This window comes from Podarcis liolepis (assembly GCF_965112155.1).
Source record: "Podarcis liolepis genome assembly, chromosome: 3".
NCBI classification, from domain to species: Eukaryota; Metazoa; Chordata; class Lepidosauria; order Squamata; family Lacertidae; genus Podarcis; species Podarcis liolepis.
This window is the reverse complement of record NC_139557.1, coordinates 90308799-90326127: the sequence shown is the minus strand read 5'-3', so window position 1 is coordinate 90326127 and position 17329 is coordinate 90308799. Positions and strand designations below refer to the sequence as shown.

At 43.0% G+C, this 17329-nt stretch overlaps 2 protein-coding genes across 10 annotated transcripts in view; one reads left to right on the top strand and one right to left on the bottom strand.

The window, feature by feature from the left end:
• The window catches only part of ALK (ALK receptor tyrosine kinase), a 599157-nt gene extending 594303 nt beyond the window's left edge, over positions 1 to 4854 (top strand). For all 3 annotated transcript variants that reach the window (XM_083496014.1, XM_083496015.1, XM_083496016.1), the window contains one exon: positions 138 to 4854. In XM_083496014.1, coding sequence (XP_083352140.1) covers positions 138 to 809 — 672 coding nt within the window. In that variant the 3' untranslated portion in view covers positions 810 to 4854. The remainder of the gene's footprint in view (positions 1 to 137) is intronic.
• A 994-nt stretch (positions 4855 to 5848) lies between these two features.
• Positions 5849 to 17329, bottom strand: part of CLIP4 (CAP-Gly domain containing linker protein family member 4) — a 38933-nt gene continuing 27452 nt past the window's right edge. For 6 of the 7 annotated variants that reach the window (XM_083496087.1, XM_083496086.1, XM_083496088.1 and 3 more), the window contains exons 10-16: positions 16821 to 16907; positions 14795 to 14935; positions 13258 to 13392; positions 10827 to 10950; positions 10253 to 10317; positions 9488 to 9560; positions 5849 to 8523 (exon numbers count right to left, since the gene is read on the bottom strand). In XM_083496087.1, the coding sequence (XP_083352213.1) occupies positions 8202 to 8523; positions 9488 to 9560; positions 10253 to 10317; positions 10827 to 10950; positions 13258 to 13392; positions 14795 to 14935; positions 16821 to 16907 (947 nt within the window). In that variant the 3' untranslated portion in view covers positions 5849 to 8201. The remainder of the gene's footprint in view (positions 8524 to 9487; positions 9561 to 10252; positions 10318 to 10826; positions 10951 to 13257; positions 13393 to 14794; positions 14936 to 16820; positions 16908 to 17329) is intronic. The other variant, XR_014524293.1, reaches the window with a different exon arrangement.

Below are 17329 nucleotides of genomic sequence, written 5' to 3'. Positions count from 1 at the left end.
GTGATTGGGCACGCGTCCATTAGGAGAGAAAAAATCTTTTCACGAAGCAATGGTAGATTTCTCCAGCAGCACTCTGTTGCGTCAAGCAGTTAAAGAAAGCAGCAGCATGTTTTGAATCCTTTGTTTTTTTACTGTAGGATCCTGATGTGATCAACACAGTTCTGCCAGTGGAATATGGCCCCTGCATTGAGGAGGACGAAAAGGTCCCCGTGCGCCCTGAAGACCCCGAAGCAATCCCTCCATTGCTAGTCTTGCCGCAGCAAGAGAAAAAAGGTGTTCAGCAGCTCCTGCCTTCCCCACCATCCTTGGCCTTAGCCATCGCTACAGGGAAGGCTCTGGTGAAAGCAGCTAGTGTCGATCCATCAGTCTGTGCTACTACACAGGCCCCCCTGGAAGGGGGACATGTCAACATGGCGTACACTCAGTCCAATCCCGCCACTGAGCTCCACAAAGGCCGAGGGTCCAGAAACAAGCCTACCAACCTCTGGAACCCGACCTACGGCTCCTGGTTTTCAGAGAAGCCCATAGTCAAAAACACTTCACAGGCGGAGAAAGAGGCAACTGAGAGGGAAGGTCCAGGGCATGAAGGGAACTGTACTTTGGGGCCCAGCATTGTGACTGGAAGGCTGCCAAGTTCCTCCCTTCTTCTAGAACCATCTTCGCTGACAGCCAGCGTTAAGGAAGTGCCTCTGTTCAGGCTCCGCCATTTCCCCTGTGGAAACGTTAACTATGGATACCAACAGCAGGGATTGCCCTTGGAAACTTCGGCCCCACCCTTGTGCCAGCAGCTGCGAGGGCCCTCCCCTTAGGAACAAGGCCAACTCGCCCCACCAGGGCCCCCGGAAAACATCCCATCCTTTTGGCTCTCTTCCTGTGGGACTCGTAAGCCTTGGTGCAAACATCGGCGTCACCCAAACAAGCACGAGCGCAGAACGAGATGCCCTTCTGTAATGTGCCAGTGCGCTCTGAAGTGCCACCCTTGGAAGCTCTGCTTTTCGAACCTGCAAGAAGCTTCCGTTTGTCAGAGCGCGCGCACCCCTTACACACACACTCGAAACACCCGAGGACAACAGTCAGTATTATCTGCAAGGCCCCACTCTCAGTTGCATAAAGTCATCTGCATGGTTGTTCTCTGTGCCCTTCCCTGTGCGCTGCTTCCTTCTCTGTTGTTTATGTGCCGTTTCAAGACTCACTGTCAGAGAGTTTAATGTCCGGGGATTTCCCTGTACTGCCAGATGCAGCGTCAGGGAAATCCCTCTTGCTGCCAGAGATTTGAGGAGAGGATGGGGAAATGTTGCACTCTCGCTGAATTTCAAAATCAGATAAACGTGGACTCCCAAGGGGCATGTACCCAAACAGTAACTCAGCTCCAACATGGCCCTTCCACAAGCATGCACAACTATTGTGGTACTCTTAAGGGTAGCAGAAACACATTTGCTTCCACGCCTTTGGTCTACAAGATGGAAACTGCAGGAATTTAAGGAGCATGGTGAAAGTCAGTGATTTAGTTTGATTGAAAAGGTGATGCCCTCTCCCCCTTTTCTCTGTTGTGGTTGTGGGACGCCAAGGGTCAAATACTTAATCCTCCGTGTTGTAGTTGGTTATGCCACATGCTAGAGGATAAGATTATCAAGGTGGTAAGAGTCAGGTTGTTCAACAATGAAATCACCGCTATTATGCTTCAGTTAATACTATGGGGCAGAGTTTAGACAAACAGAAAGTAGTCGATTGCCGTGGTGTGTGCTGACTCCCATTTTTTTCCAGTGAATAAGGATATGATTTTATTTAGTATTAGAATTGCATTGCCGAACATGGCACTGTAGGAGATGCGCCAAAGCAAGTGTGTTTTAACAAACGTTTTAGAACAACCACAGTAGCCAACTCTAAGTCATTGTTTTGACAAGAGTCAATATCCACACAGAGAAAAATCAGGACTTGAGCATATGATGTAAAAATTACTTGCCAACTTCAGTGCATTCTCAGACTCAAACATACCATCAATCCATGCTTCAGCATATTTCACAGCTTAGCTTATCATGCTATCAGAACTGAAACAGTCTGTCAAAATATCCTGCAATGAACTGGGGCCCAGAATTGCTCTTGCTTGAGCACAGGCAGCAGAAAGAAAGGCATTAGTGGAGAGGGTAATGCCTGTGATTCTATTGCATAACCATGGTGCTACAAATTAGGAGACCACACCACTATTGCAGTTGACCACTAATAATCCTTGTTTCCCCACTGACACTTTGAGGCAATAGATCACCCCTATGGAAGCTGTATATATGGGCATACAAACCTCGTGCTCACATTTGTTCCCATGAGCAGAGCAAACGAGGAGGAAGCTTGGTTTGTATCTCTTGCCTCGCTCAAGAACTTATAGCTACTAAATAAATGCAGGTGCAATCCTGTGCACGATTGCACTGCATAAGGCTCATCGATTCAATTGGAATTGATGTATAAATGAAGAAATCTGACCTTCCTGAGTGATAGGGAAAAGAGATCCACTTTCCACAGATACTTGTTTTCTGGAGGAGCAGTAAATCAATGGGGAATGGTCTTGAATCCTTAGCTGCAAATTACAGTTGGACAAATCTAATCATGGATCCCCATTGTACAGTAATGTGTCTTGCTCCCATCACGGGACAACCAAGAACTTTGAAGTGCAGCTCAAACAGATAAAAGTATTGGGCCTACTTCCAGCCGTCACAGCCACTGAAGGTATTTGTATATTTTTTCTTGAGTTCATAAGGCAGCTATAAAAAATGCTTCATTTGAAAAAAGTGTGCCTGCTCACCGAATCAGAGGCAGTGTTCAGTTCATTATAGTTTGGTGGATGCTGTGCCTGAAAGTCCCACTTGCTCACAGCAGGGAGCATGTTATACTGTCTCTGATGACCCCAAGGGGCAATTCAAAAGTACAACTTAACACGCTGTAAGATACCTGAGCTTAAAAGAATGGTCATCTGCTAAAACAGCCAAGTTCCTGTGCTGTTATTACAATCCACTGCAGATTGGCTGGTTCATGTGCGTGATTAACATCAAGGCACACTGCAGAGCCTCGCAGTCCAACCCACTCCTGGAAGAAAAAGCACTAGCCAGGAGCTTCTCCAGTTCAGCATCCTTTTGTGTTACAACTGTGGGGGAAAGCTCATGAAAAGCTTCCTTAAAAACAGACCTCCCTCCCCCCCCCCCCGGCATCACCACCACCCAAAGTAGAGGAATATGAATGGCAACCTTAGAAGCATAGAATGAGCTATGTCTTATACCATTACTTGTTTGTGAAGGTTCTACGCCACATTTGTAGCATGTCACAACTCTCAGCAGCAGAGCTACTTATCCAGGGTCTTTCATTAGGGAAATGAAACTAAATCCTGTTACACACCCAGCAGAGGTGTGCAATAAAGGATTTCAGTCACAATACTGTAAAATAGCTCGTAGTATTTATACTTGGTGAGATAAAGCTTACCAACACATATGCTTTGTTAGCTGAGGCACAGACGGAGGTTTCCGTATCACCAGAAATAAATGGAAACACTGGCAGAGGCGGGCTTTGCTCCTTAAACGACACCACCTAGGCAGAAGCCGGTTCCATGACTTTACCATGAGTTAGGCAGCAAGGAGTATGAAACAGCTGGAGCACCATCGCTGCTTTCTAAATGTATTTTTATTTCCCAGTGCCTGATCAGAGACTCACATTGATTCCACAACATTAAAATCTAAATAGAGACTATACAGGAGAGCAAAATCACGGGCTTTCAGCAGTTCCAGTGCAATGTTCACTTCAGCGTCTGTGTTTGGCCTTTTATAGCACCAGAGATTAGCCAGGAGACACAATGGAGCTTTTGAGACAAGAAAACTATGAGCAAAAACTGCCTCCCAAAGTTATTTACCCTATTTGTGGGCAGCAAATGTAGGAAGGTCATTTATCCTAAAGCAATTGGGGCAGGGGGGTAGAACTGGCCCAGGAGGTATCAAAGGGTATGCAAGGAAAAGGTTTGGTTTGGTTCACTCACCTAACCCTAACCCTAAAAGAGGAGGACTGGAAGACAGCCCATTACTTCCTTCAAGCGTCATGGTTTAGGGGAGTCTGCAAAAGACAACTCTCCACAAACCTGTCAGAAAATTATTTTCTCTTAGAGGTTTTAGGCCAACTCTCATCTAAGAATTGACTCTGCTTCCTGTGACGTTAGAAATGTGGGAAGAGTCCCATATGCTCAAGTGCAAAATACAGTCCGTTGATTTGAGTAGCCAATGAGTGCATTTTCTCACCCAATCCAGTGCAGGAGGACTCAAAAGCAACCCCCAGCTCAGCTTTTGTGGGGCTTGCCTCCAAGTGAGCATAGGAGTGCAGCACCATCGAACGTCCCTCACACTTGCTTCCTTTCCCCATAAGGATGCAGAAGTTCAAAATGAAGTGGTTTTGGTGGAGCATTTCCCAGTCATTTTTCAGTGCATGACTAGGTACGGCAGCTGTATGCCAAGACTTTCCTTTTATGTGTCTGCTCATATAGGTGAGGCCACCAGATACGTCTAAACCTTGAGCAAGTACTACCTTTTCAGTGTCCTTTCACAGCTCCGTCACCTCACCCACGGAAGTCTCAACGGAGTTATGTCTGAACCTTCTGTACCCAGCCTCTCCTTCTGTATCAAGGCTTTGTCATTAGGAATGTGTGTCACATCTGTACAGAAGCTTATGCAACATTGCTCATAAATCAAGGGCCTATGCGTTTCAGGGATCCTTCTCAAGATAAAATGCTAATATATGATCATTAAGTATTTTGTATTGTATTTGTATTGTAATCAAGTGTAGTGAAGCTAAAGGCATGAAGACAAAATAAAATGACTGTAAAGGAAAGCATGCGCCTGGCTGTGTATTCTCTTTACAATGGCTCACCAAACCAAGGAGGCTTTTAATTCAGCACATGAACTGCTAAGCTTGGCCAGGGGGTAAAATGCAAGTGATCATTTAGCACGACAAGATTAACTAAAGTCCCATTTTGACTCCCAAAGTCATGCAAAGTTCTTGTTGAACTAGAATGAAAGTTACCCAGGCTACCTGGCGGAGGTGACAAATTTCCTATACTGGTTACAGAACAATTAATTGAGATGGGGAGGTACAGCTCTTCTAAATGCACCACTAATGTCCTTTTAAGGCCTGGCTGATCATTAGGGTAAGTTGGATTTCACTCCAGAGAAGCTCTTCTTGTTAATATTTCTGTCCACCCTTCCTAATAAATGAGCCCAGCACATCAACCCCCAAAGTGGTAAAGGAATTCAATCAAAAATAAAACACTGTTATCTAAAAACATTTAAAAAGCCACATAGCTTCACAGGCAATAATTTCAAGGTTGCCAGGAACAGTATCTTTCACCCATCAAATACCTGGGTGAACAGGGGTGTTTTTAAGATCATCCTGAAAGTTAATTATCAGGGAGAACACACCTCACTAGGGATGGCATTCCGCAAACGGGGAGCTGCCACTGAGAGGGCCCTGTCAACAAAGAGCCCTACATTATACTGGCACCGGGTTACTGGGTTAATAAAGTAGTTTCCTTTTTCTATATTCAGTTCATTTTATCCCTTGGTGACTATGCATGGCCTACTGGTATATTCATTTCCTTTCTAATATACAGCAGAACTCATTCTGCAAGCAGTCCTTCTTAATACTGAAGCCATGTAGATTTTATGCTGATAGTTTGGGCAGACATGATCTGCAAGAGCAAATAGGAAAATGAGGCAGTTCATATTAGCGCAATAATTTTTCTTTCAATGGTACCAATGTTTACCTTGTAAGTCACAATCCCTAGAGGAAGAGGAGGGCAAAAGAAAGATACCATCCGACCAATACATAGGGAATGCACAAAACATTTTTATGTTCAAAATCAGCATGTCTGTAGAGTACATCAACATATTACAAACATAAAAGGTGTTTAAAACATCTGTTTTGTTATATTACAGCTGCTGCTTTCTATCCTAAATGCATAATGTGCAAGTTAACATTATAAGAAAGCGATTCAGAAAAAGGATACTCGGTCAGTGATAGCTCAGTTTTCTTAAAAGCAACAGGCATCGTTAAAACCAAACGACCATTAACAGCACTCTCATTTAAAAATACATTTAAACACCCAAGGAAACAGATGTCAGACATGGCAAGATTCAGTGCATCAAGGTGCATCTGGGTCCTCAAATGCATTTCTGCAGTTTTCAGATGGCTTTTAATTAAGAACAAGTTTATAATCACAGTTTACAACCATTGCCCTTAGTTTTAAAATACCCATTAGCTATAAAGCAATATTGCAGCTTCGTCATGCTTAATGTAGATCAGGGGGAAATGGTTCTAGCAATGTTTAAAAATATTATCTATACACTTTTATAGACAGCTAGAATGTAGTTTTACTTTTGAGTGCAATTTGACAAGATACCTTGGCCAGGATTCAACTAATGAGTCCCACTAGTGGAAGGCTGTGCAAGGACTGCTGTTAGCACAAGGGAGGCAGTTACCATAACACTACACTGAATTCTTCCCCTTATTTTCAAGGATGAAGCCGCTTAGTGACTTCTGTGGCTTTTAAATTATCTGAATCCATTTAATAAGGGTTCAAAATATGTCATAACAATTAAAATAAGATATATTTTTTAACAATACAATTTATAAATTTATAATCACTTATTTAAAGAGAAGCATAGTGCAGTAAAATAATCATGTTTTTAAAGTTTTTTTTTTTATTTCAAGGTACATCATGCTTCTAGGCAACAATGCAGCAACTACATTATATAAAAATGGCAAGGGCTTCAACACCTAGCACTGTGACAAGCTTTTCCTAAGGTTGGCGTCTACAGTGATACAGAATTCTTATTGCACATGGGATATTTGGGATTCAAGCACCGAAATATAGGTCTCTCTTAAATGTTCTGCCCAGAGCCAGGAAGTGGTGGCCTGTGGGCAAGATGGTCAGCTGCCATATGGCCTAACTCAACCTGCAGTGGCTTGGCATAGTAAGGCAAGCTAAAAGTTCCAGGTCAACCAGGTGACGGTTTTAGAGGAAGAGAAAACTTGAACCTGCAACAATCATGGAATCTCCCATAGGCTTTCTACAAGCTTCTCCTCCCAGAAGACAAAACTAGGGTGTTTTAACCAAGGTTAAGAACACTGTCAAAAATCAGAAGGCAGAAAGGCTCCCTCATCACCTACCCATGAGTGGGCACGTTTCCTAGAGGAGGAGGTGGTGCAAATCCATGCACACATTATCTTAAACCCAATACTGCTACCTCACCTTAAAATGACCCGTTGGCCAATCTGATTGCTGGCTGGAGAGCTTTGCTGAAGGGCATTTGATGCATGCAAAACGTTGCAGTGTTACAGGCTTCAGTCTTGACTAACAAAATAATTTCTCCAGAACTTGAGTGGGGAAACTCTTCAGAAAGGAGAAATAAAAGTGCATTAATACTTGTTCCAATGGCATTTTTGGAAAGTGCTTCTGGCATGCTGCTGCCTTTAAAATACACACGCATGTCCATTATACAGTATATCTCTATATACTGTAACAAAAAGTGCTTTTACTATTTACCTGAAAATATTTGTGCTGCTTTATTCTTTTTTCCCTTTCTTCTATTCAGGATGCTTCTGTATGTAGCATGGAAGAAGCACATTTTTTTCTCTTTTCAACTGGTTGCTTTGTGCTTGGAGGATCTGTCTGGATAATAAGCTACCTGTCTCACAACATTTTCCCCCTAAATACTGTCACTTCCCTCCCTCTTTATTGCTATTTTTTCCCCAAAGAAAGTGAAGACTGTTTAGCAGGTTGACAAATCCTGCTGCTTGTTTAACAAGCTCGGCGATCTCAAGTCACTTTACAGCTTCATTAGAATGTGGGATGGAAACATCATTTGTAAAGCAGCAAAGCATGTCAACATGGAGCCAGATAAAAAACAGATTATTCAAATAACAGGACTGCTCAACCCCAAGTTGTTTTTTTAGTATGTAAGCAGCTTTCGGGTGAGGACCGTTCTGTAGGGGAAGCTATTAAGATTTCATTCCTCAAGAGTCATAATGCAACTCCAATCTGGCTAGAGCTGTGCAAGTGTTATACAAATGCAGTTTTAGGACTTTGGGTAAGGCAGAACTTCATGCAGGCGATGGCAGGATTGTCTTGTGTGCTTTATTTCTTATGCCCTCATCTCAAGAGCTAGAGGAGTTTGCTTTCAGCAGATATCATCCACAAGTTTTGCACCGTTGATCCCTCGGTAAGTGACTCGGCTCGGACGCACCAAGACTCCATAATTTGGCTTGCAAGTAAAGTACCGCTTGTCGCCCACGGAGCCGTCATTCTTGCCTTTGGCACTTCGGAGTTCCAGGCCAAGCCAGATGCCTGGAGCAAAGTCTGTGGGCCCAATGTAGCGAATGATGCCCATCTCACTGGAGCTGCTCAGGAGGACCTGGGAGCCTTCATGAAGCTTGACGGGCCCCTCCGCGCTGGCCGTAGTGGTGCTGCTCCAGCTGCGTCGCAGGGAAGCATTTTTTGACCTGGGCAGATAAAAGGAGGCAACAGGTGGACCATTTGTTAAATGCACAAGATACTAAGATTGCATATGCACACAGAGGAAATCTGCCACTGACTTACTAAGATAAAGACTTCAGGGCCTCCTGATATGGACCAGATTGCTTCTGATCTGGCAATGGCAGTAAAACATGCCTTCAGTTAAAGGCCACGCAACACGCTCATCATCAACCCAACAGAAAAGCCTGTGTATCCCTGTACCACAAGGTCAACAAGCTTTTCAAAAGGATGGTGAAGTTTTCCTACCAATGCAAACAGCAGCTCCGAAAGCTATTTTTGGCAGGGGTGCAGCATGGGAAGAAAGGGTTAAGTGTCTCCTCTTTGCCTGCTGTGATCCCAATAATTATTAACCCAACTCACCTACCATTTTCATTTTTAAAAGCATGTATGTTAAATGCAAAAACACATTTGATGTCCTGTCTAGTTTGGCCCTAAGCCAGCTCCTGTTAAAAGGTAGTGGGGAAATTGGTGTGTGTGTATCAGCTGGAGCGTTTTGGCCTAGCTGTTGAGCTGGCAAGGAATGTGCACGATAATTCTCAGAAGTGAGATCCTGGCGCAGGCCTATTTCTTTACCATTCTGATTTCAGTTATTAATTCTAAAATGTACAGCCAGCTTTTCCTGACAGCCATCACTGTGCAGGAACAAGACTTGCAGGCAAGCAAAAAAGCATCACTGCCATTGAGACTTCCTATAACCATTCAGGATTAGTGTTGGGAGTTATTCAACAATATCAAAATGACTCTGTGGACTACGACCCTAAAGACACTGGAAAGGGAGTAATCTCCAGTGAACACAGTAGACATAACTCTGGGTAAACATGCATAGGATTGCACTGTTAATCACTAAGATGCATGCCTCCAGAGACAAAAAGAGTGCTGAATTCATCTAATCATAGCAGACATGTATTCCCTTTTCTAAGAGCCACTCACTTGACAAAGGAGTTTCTCCTGTTTAATTCCTTTTGGGAAGACGCAGAGGTTGTGCTAAAACTTCGTCGGAAACCTGAACATGATAAGAAAAACAAACTTCAATTCAGTCTATTAAGTGGCATACATACATAAATATCTAAGCCTATTTCCCCTCAATATCCATAGAGAACACAAAAATCAAAGTCTTTCACCTTTCCTCAACACTCATTTATTCCGTTCCTTTTTTACAGTGCTGTTTTCTCAGGCTCCATTCAGCTGTGATCTGTCCCACTGAAAGTAATGGACACTGCACAGCATTGCTGAGCTGTGTCTAGAATGACTAGTTCAAAATCTTGCCAAGGCAGCCCCAGAGCCTGGGTCTTAGGAAACAAGTCCACAAACAAAGGCAACTTAACACAGCAGTAAAACCACACAACAGGTAGGCAAGGTTATGCCCATATTTCACTGAGAAAGATCATAGAATTTTGGCTCCTGACCACCTAGACCAACCCCCTGCAATCACACTACGAAGTTCTGAGAACAGAGCAGGAATATTGAAAATAATAATAAAATGCCTTTTAAAATATCATTCTGTATTTGCTTCAAAAAGGAGGGGTTACAGACTTTAAAGAAAAACAAGGTGAAATGGGAGGGAAGAGAGAAATGGAAAAAGCTCCTGCATTGAGGCCTTCCCATTTCACTCCCACCATCCCCAAGTAACTACAGTTGCTGCAATTTGCACAGGTAATATGAAGCAATGAAATCAGGTACTTGTCAAATTCTTACCGGGGAGAGAATGATTCATTTTACTTGATGAAACATCTGTGAGGGAGTCTAGCGATCCCACTAGCCTGCAAATGAAATAATATGTTTAACACTTCTCTCTCTCAAGGCGGCGAAGAAGAAGAAAAAGAACAGTCCAATGCTTATTTAGTGTCATTTCTCCCTTTGTTCCATTCCCTGCTCTGGAAATTTAGAACACACTGCCAAAGTCTCCTTCCATTTCTTCTGCTACGATCGTGCCACTCTTCTATGCTTCTCCCCATCAGCTTCCAGCTCATTTTCTTTCCACTTCACAATCTCCAGGACACTCCCCACACACCACCTGCTGTAATTCAGCTTCCTATTTCCTCTGGCCTGTGTGCTCTCATCTAATCTCCTTTGCATATATGTTGTTTTGCCTTCCAAAGACAGATTGCTCCCCTCAACTAATCTAGTCAAAGAACAGAGATGATCTATAATTTGGTAGCAGACTTGTGCTGGCACTCCTCTGGGTTTCCCTCCAAATGGATGGAAGTAGTCTGGGTCAAACTGTGAAGCCAAACCCGTTTTGTCCCGCTGTCATGAACTCTGCACTTACCTCTGCACTCTCGATGGTGGTGCAAAGACACCGTATCTGGGGAGGCAGCTGAAGTACTGCATTCCTGCAACTGAACCATCATTCTTGCCATGAGGTTTGTCCAGTTCTATTCCACACCAAACCCCTGCAAAACCAGATGTTTTAAGAGAGTCACGGGTAGGGCAAAGATGCACTCTTTTCAGCTTTGCTGTTGCTCACTACAGATATCTTACCTGTATGCCACAGAAGCATTCTGCTCTTGGCAAATTTAAATCTACAATTAGCAAATAAGGAGTAGGAATTGAGAGCAGAGAAAAAAGAACGCCTCTTAAATAGATCAGCTTGAAGAAGCTATCAAGATGAATAAGCATTCTCTCCAAATGTTGCTTCAACTTTTGAAGTAGCACTTAATCTCATTCCTCTGTATAAAGATTTTAGAAAGGCAAGGAAAGCGGGGGAGGAGAGGCTTCTAAAGTGTTGTGCATCCAAGTAAGGTAAAGGTAAAGGGACCCCTGACAGTTAAGTCCAGTCTCAGATGACTCTGGGGTTGCGGCGCTCATCTCGCTTTATTGGCCGAGGAAGCCGGCGTACAGCTTCCAGGTCATGTGGCCAGAATGACTAAGCCGCTTCTGGCGAACCAGAGCAGCACACGGAAACGCCATTTACCTTCCCACCAGAGCCGTACCTATTTATCTACTTGCACTTTGACGTGCTTTTGAACTGCTAGGTTGGCAGGAGCAGGGACCGAGCAACGGGATCTCACCCCGTCATGGGGATTTGAACCACCGACCTTCTGATCAGCAAGTCCTAGGCTCTGTGGTTTAACCCACAGCGCCACCCGCGTCCCGTGCATCCAAGTAAGACAGTGCAATAAAGCTTTCAGAACTGTGGGCCTCTAAATGTACACGGTCAAGGCTGCCTTCTTCGTCCTGATCCAAAAGTATGCAAGCAATACTTTGAACTGCTGCTGCTTTCATTCACTTGTCTTCCAAGATATAAGAACCTTCTAGTGTGCACTGTAAGAAGCAAATAAATTGTTTGATGGAGCTTTCTTGAAAAGTTATTTCCTCACAGGGCACCGAGAAAGTCATCAGACAGCAACACTTTCATTTAAACACTACAGTATGTGTTGCATTTGCTAATTCTGAAGAAAGTTCCATAATGCCCTATTTCTCATGCTATCCAACTCCATTAAGACTCAACATTAAAATTCAAGTCATTTGGCGCTTAGGGTGCAGTTTTTAAGGGCAATGCTAATTACAAGCTGAAGCAGCCAGAACTCCATCATGCATTTAAAAGGCTCGGCTGGGGAAGAGTTGTTTTCTTCCTGCCTTCAAAAGAAATAGCGACAGATTCTCTGCCAGTTTATCAGCAGCAACACTTATGCAACTAAATATGCCTTGGCTCACTACTGAAAGCTGTCATCTGAAGTAAGATGCTACAGGGAGGAGTTTTTCTGCAAAAGAGCAAGCTTTCCCTGAGGTCAAAACACACATCAGAGGTTTTCTGAGATAGATTCCTCCCTCCCCAGCCACCCATATCATTTATTTTAACAGAATAAGCACCATACGTAGTAAAGGTAAGTCTCACACACCAAAATAAGCACTATACCTATAATCCCAGTGTCAAATAGTGGTGCTATTTGGATAATTGTTTTCAGTTCTGTATAAACTATAAATGCCACACACCCACCCCTGAATCCAAGCAAGTTTAGGGTGATAATTGGGGTATGTGTGTGTGTGCAGAGCAGTGTGCAGAGGCAAAGTTTAATAGTCCCTAAATGCCCTGTGGACAAGTAAAATGTGTTCCGTTTTTAGAGTCGCATACAATAGTTAATGAGCTTTGCACCATCTGTTGACTGGTAGTTCAGCTTGGAAATATCCAAAACAGGAAGTGAAGATCACTTATGCTTCCTGCTCCTTGCATACTAAAATACAGTTTTGAAATTACTCAGATTATTTATCTGCAAGCACTATACACTTGACTGAGTGGGCTGAACAAATGCAGTTGAATTTGTGTATGTAGTTATCAGAGGTCACACTTCTTCAGCAAAAAATGAAATCTTTGGTTTTATGCTGGCTGATATTTTTATGATGCCAACACAACTGCTTTTGAAAGGACGCATAGCTCAGCAATGCTTTGCATGCAGATGGTTCCAGGTTCAAATTCCAACTTCATCTCTGCCATCTCTGTTTACAAGAATCTGCTTTAAGATTTTATTTTACATGGATTGTTCACTTTATTTGTTTTGAATTTGTATTTTATAGTATTTAACCAACATTTTACATTGTTTCTTACTGGAAGCTATAATGTGAATTATTCTGAAAAATGAAGCCCAGGAAACAAATTAAATGCTTTATTTTCTCTGGCAAAAGTCTTAGCTTCAGTCACAGATCTAAAATACACTAGGCAATCCTAGTTCTGCCCAAAATGTTCACAGCAGAAAGCTTACCTGGTGCAAACTTAGTTGTCCCATAAAATCTAACTATTCCAGTTCTCTGTCCTACCACCAGTACTCTGTCTCCAATCTGAATCTCCCCTTCATCAAAAGGATTTCTTCTTGAAGATGGAAAAGTGTTGTTTCTTCCTGTTCAACCAGATTTAAGGAAATGGAGAAGATATTTGAATAATGTAAGAGAAAAGGACCATTAATATTTATTCGTATATTGAACCAATATAGTCGGTGCCTCAAATAAAACTAAAGAAGATCTCAGCAGCAAGTCCAGAGAGCTAATCAAATATGCCTATGCAGTCTCCAGGCTAAGTTAAAATACACAAATTATATGGAATCAAGATGGAGCAACTAGGAGCAAAATTGTAGCAGGCTATGGGAATCAGATCTCTGCTCCCATTTGCAATGGGAAATTTATTTCCTTCTTTCACTTGTGGGGTTAATTCATGAAGCCACAAAAGGCTAGCATCTTGGAAAAAGGGAGTTTCTAAATTAATTTTAGTATAATACAGGGGAAGACTGAATAATAATTTAGAAAGCTACATGGAGTACTCACGGCCAAGTATAGACATTACTTCAAATCAAGAAGATGATGCAATTTTTTTTTCTCCTGCAGGGTGAGTTCAGCTTCCCACTGCAAATGACAGATGCACTTGCTTTGGATTTTTAATTAATAGACAGCCAAACATATGCATGTTTACTTAGAAATAAGTCCCACTGAATTAAATGGGGCTTACTCTCAAGTGTGCATTTTTCACTCACACTCAGTGGCTGAGCTGGGCTGTCTACCTTTCTAACCAACTGTTTAAAATGCCACATATATGGGTATTGAAAAGTTCATTCAGCACTTTCTATTATAGAAAATCAAGCCAGTGTTTCTAAAAGTTGAAAAAGTATTCCAGGGATAGTTGTGAGAGGCAGTTCTTACTGACACAAATGCTAGCCAATCAGTGCTGTGTACAGCTGGTTTCTTCTGACAAGTGGTAGAGGTGGCTTCCCCTAGGCTGAATGCTGGAGAGAAGTCTGTATCTGACCTAAACACTGCAGGTCCACTTCCACAGCAGCTTCCCTTCTCATTTTTAGGCATGTCTATACACACACCTTAAGAACTGTATGAAAGGTGTTAGCCTGCTTAAATAAGTACTATAGAGAGTCACATCATAGTAGTTTTATGAGTGGCAAGTATCTGAGCATCCTGGAGCTATGAAAACACATACAGGTAGGAACATGGCCTCTCCTACCACCATGTGATGAGGCATGAACAGGAGAGGCAGTTTCCACATTAGGAAGATCTGGCCACCACAGGACCGGTTCATGCTGTCCACAAGGTGGCACTTACCAAAACGGTTAATTCAGCCTTGTAATCCCACCCATACTCCAACTACAAAAAACTCATCTAGAAGTCTGCAGATGACTTGTTTTTATCTTAATAGCTGCAGAAAGAAAAGACCAGATTTACACTTAAAGGAAATGGACCTCTTAGTGCCACCACTGTCTTCACATTACTATTTAAAAAGCAACTGCGGAGAAAGCATACCTTTCGTTGCAGCAGAATGGCTTTTCATGTCTTCCTTCTTATTTTTCCTTGCGGTATTCCACTTCTTTGAGCAATTCTGCTTGCTGTCTAAAGATGTAGTGGAAGAGGAAGAGCTGTTGGATCCAAGGGAAGTTGCTTTTTCTAAAAAAGAAGAAGAAGAAACCAAAGAATTATTCAGACACACAAAATAAAGAAAAAGATGCATACAAGACAGGAGATGTCAAAGATGTCATTCACCCAAGTAAGAGAAGAAAAGAAACCATCTGCATAAAGCTAACTTTTCATGATGGTCACCACTTAACAGTCTTTCAAACCCACTTTAATATTGTGTAATACTTGTAAGCAGGGAGCATAATTGTAAAAATAATGCCGCCTCAAGTAATAAAAGACATCAGCCTTTTGCTTTTGATAGCCAATCTATTAAATCTTTGATGAGAAACAGGGAGTGTGACATTTTGCGGGTGAATTATGAAGTGCGTGGATTAGTGCCTACTATTATGCACCGTATTAATATTAAAATCCAGTCTATAAAATAAGATTGGGAGGTAAATCACTTTCATTTCAATTTGTGAAATCTTGATGTTCAAGCTGCCTAAAGAGATTTATCTCTAGCTTTTCTCTTCATATAGCTTCCTCTCCTGCCCTATTCTAAGTTAAGATCTTGACCCTTGGTGTATCTCAACCATGAAACTGGATATGTTGGCAACAGAGCAGTCCAAATCCCCCTTGTGCCAGGCTGGCAGGCGAGGGAGAGGGCTGGATTGGGCGAAGATATTGCTCTGCTCAGATCTCCCATCTAAGCTGACCTCCCACCAGCCAGCACAAGCATCACTCCATCAGTGCTGCCCTCCCCCTCCACCCACTAAACCTGCAAGTGGGAGTGCTACTGGTGGGATGCTAGCAGGTCACAGCCACTGGAAGGCCCCAGAAATGGGCTGCTCCAGCCACACAGAAGGACTGATCCAGCCTGGCCTGAGTCTGACCCCAAGCCTGTCTCACTGCTTATCACATGAAAGCATCAGATCCAATCACTGCACCAGCTCCAGGATGGCGTAGCCTCCAACATCTTTGACTGCACCCATCACATGCTGCAGGTGCGACAGTGGAGCTATTGCTCTGCAAAGCCACAGCAGCGGAGGGGAGGAGGTTGGATTGCAGCCTTTTACCTGTATTAGAAACTGCTGGGGGGCAGCTGCATGTACTAAGCTTTAGCACGGACCTGTATCCTTGCGGGATGACATTATCAAAGAGCTCCTAAATTGCTACAGCATCTTACAATGTGTGACCTTAGAGTGTTCATGGCTATCATATGGGGAGGAAAGCCCTTGAATTTTGCAAGGCCTATCAAGATTGCCATAAGCAGTGCAACTTGCAAAGAAGGATTGAACATCTTCATTATAAAAAATCCCCTTCCGGCCAATAAAAATGAGACTCCCCTATTATGGAATGCAATGTGGTCTGTGGGATGCAGCATCTAGAGATGTGACCTGGAAGGGTGGCCAGCAGAGAGGGACTAAGCATCAAAGGAGTTGAGCTTTTCCACCTAGTTCTGCTCTATTCCATTCCATACACCCCATATATGCACCACATTCCTCCTTGTTAGGGTTGATCCACATTTACTTTTTGCCCCGCTCTTTCCAGGCAGAGCAGGCTCCCCAGCCCACCCCTGCCAGAGCTTTCTCTGTGAAAACCCACTCTCCAAAGCTGGATCAGAGCAAATGTCAATTCGGGGTTTTTGCGCAGATTGACGTTTGCTCTGATTTGGGGGTTTATTCTGCTAAAGCTCCAGGGAGGGGGCACTCGGACATGGAAGTTTAAATTACAGACCATGCCTAGAAAGAGTGGAGGAAAGGTAAGTGTGGATAAGACCTTAGTGAAGTGATCACAGGGCTTTATGGAGCCAGAATACAGGCACAAAATAGTTTTGAGTGGCATAGTTCTATGGTTCTCTTTGGGAGAGACTGTTATGGGATTTCCCTTAAGTCACACCAAGTACAGAAGCCAAAAATATCTAAAGAACACATACCTTCTTTACCAGGTGGAGTTTTCATTCCTTCTTTGCTGCCCAAAAATGTGGAATCTGGGGTGCTGTCTTTTTTCAATGCAGATAAGCCTGTGAGCCAAACCAAATCAATAAAACCATCGTAGTCTAGTAATAATTCTTCTACCTTCCAAAGAGCAAACATGCAGCAGGACAAGAGCACCTAAAAATCTAACTACTACAAAATGTGTGAGTCTTATCAAGAGATTTCCCTCATCCTTTTACACCTATGAGTAAAACAAGAATACCAAGTCTTATTTCCCCCACAAGAAGACAAAATACTGAAAAGCTCAGTAGTACAACTTATGCCTTGAATGGATGAGAGGATTCCCAAGTTCATTCCCAGTTAAGCGATCTCAGGCATCAGACTTTGAGAAAACCTCTGACGGAAACTCAGAAGACATTGATTCAAATGGCACTGCACCAGAGGGAGAAGAGGCACTTTTCTATGGGAAGAAGTAGTGCCTATTTTGGGCAGTGGGCTATTAGGCTAC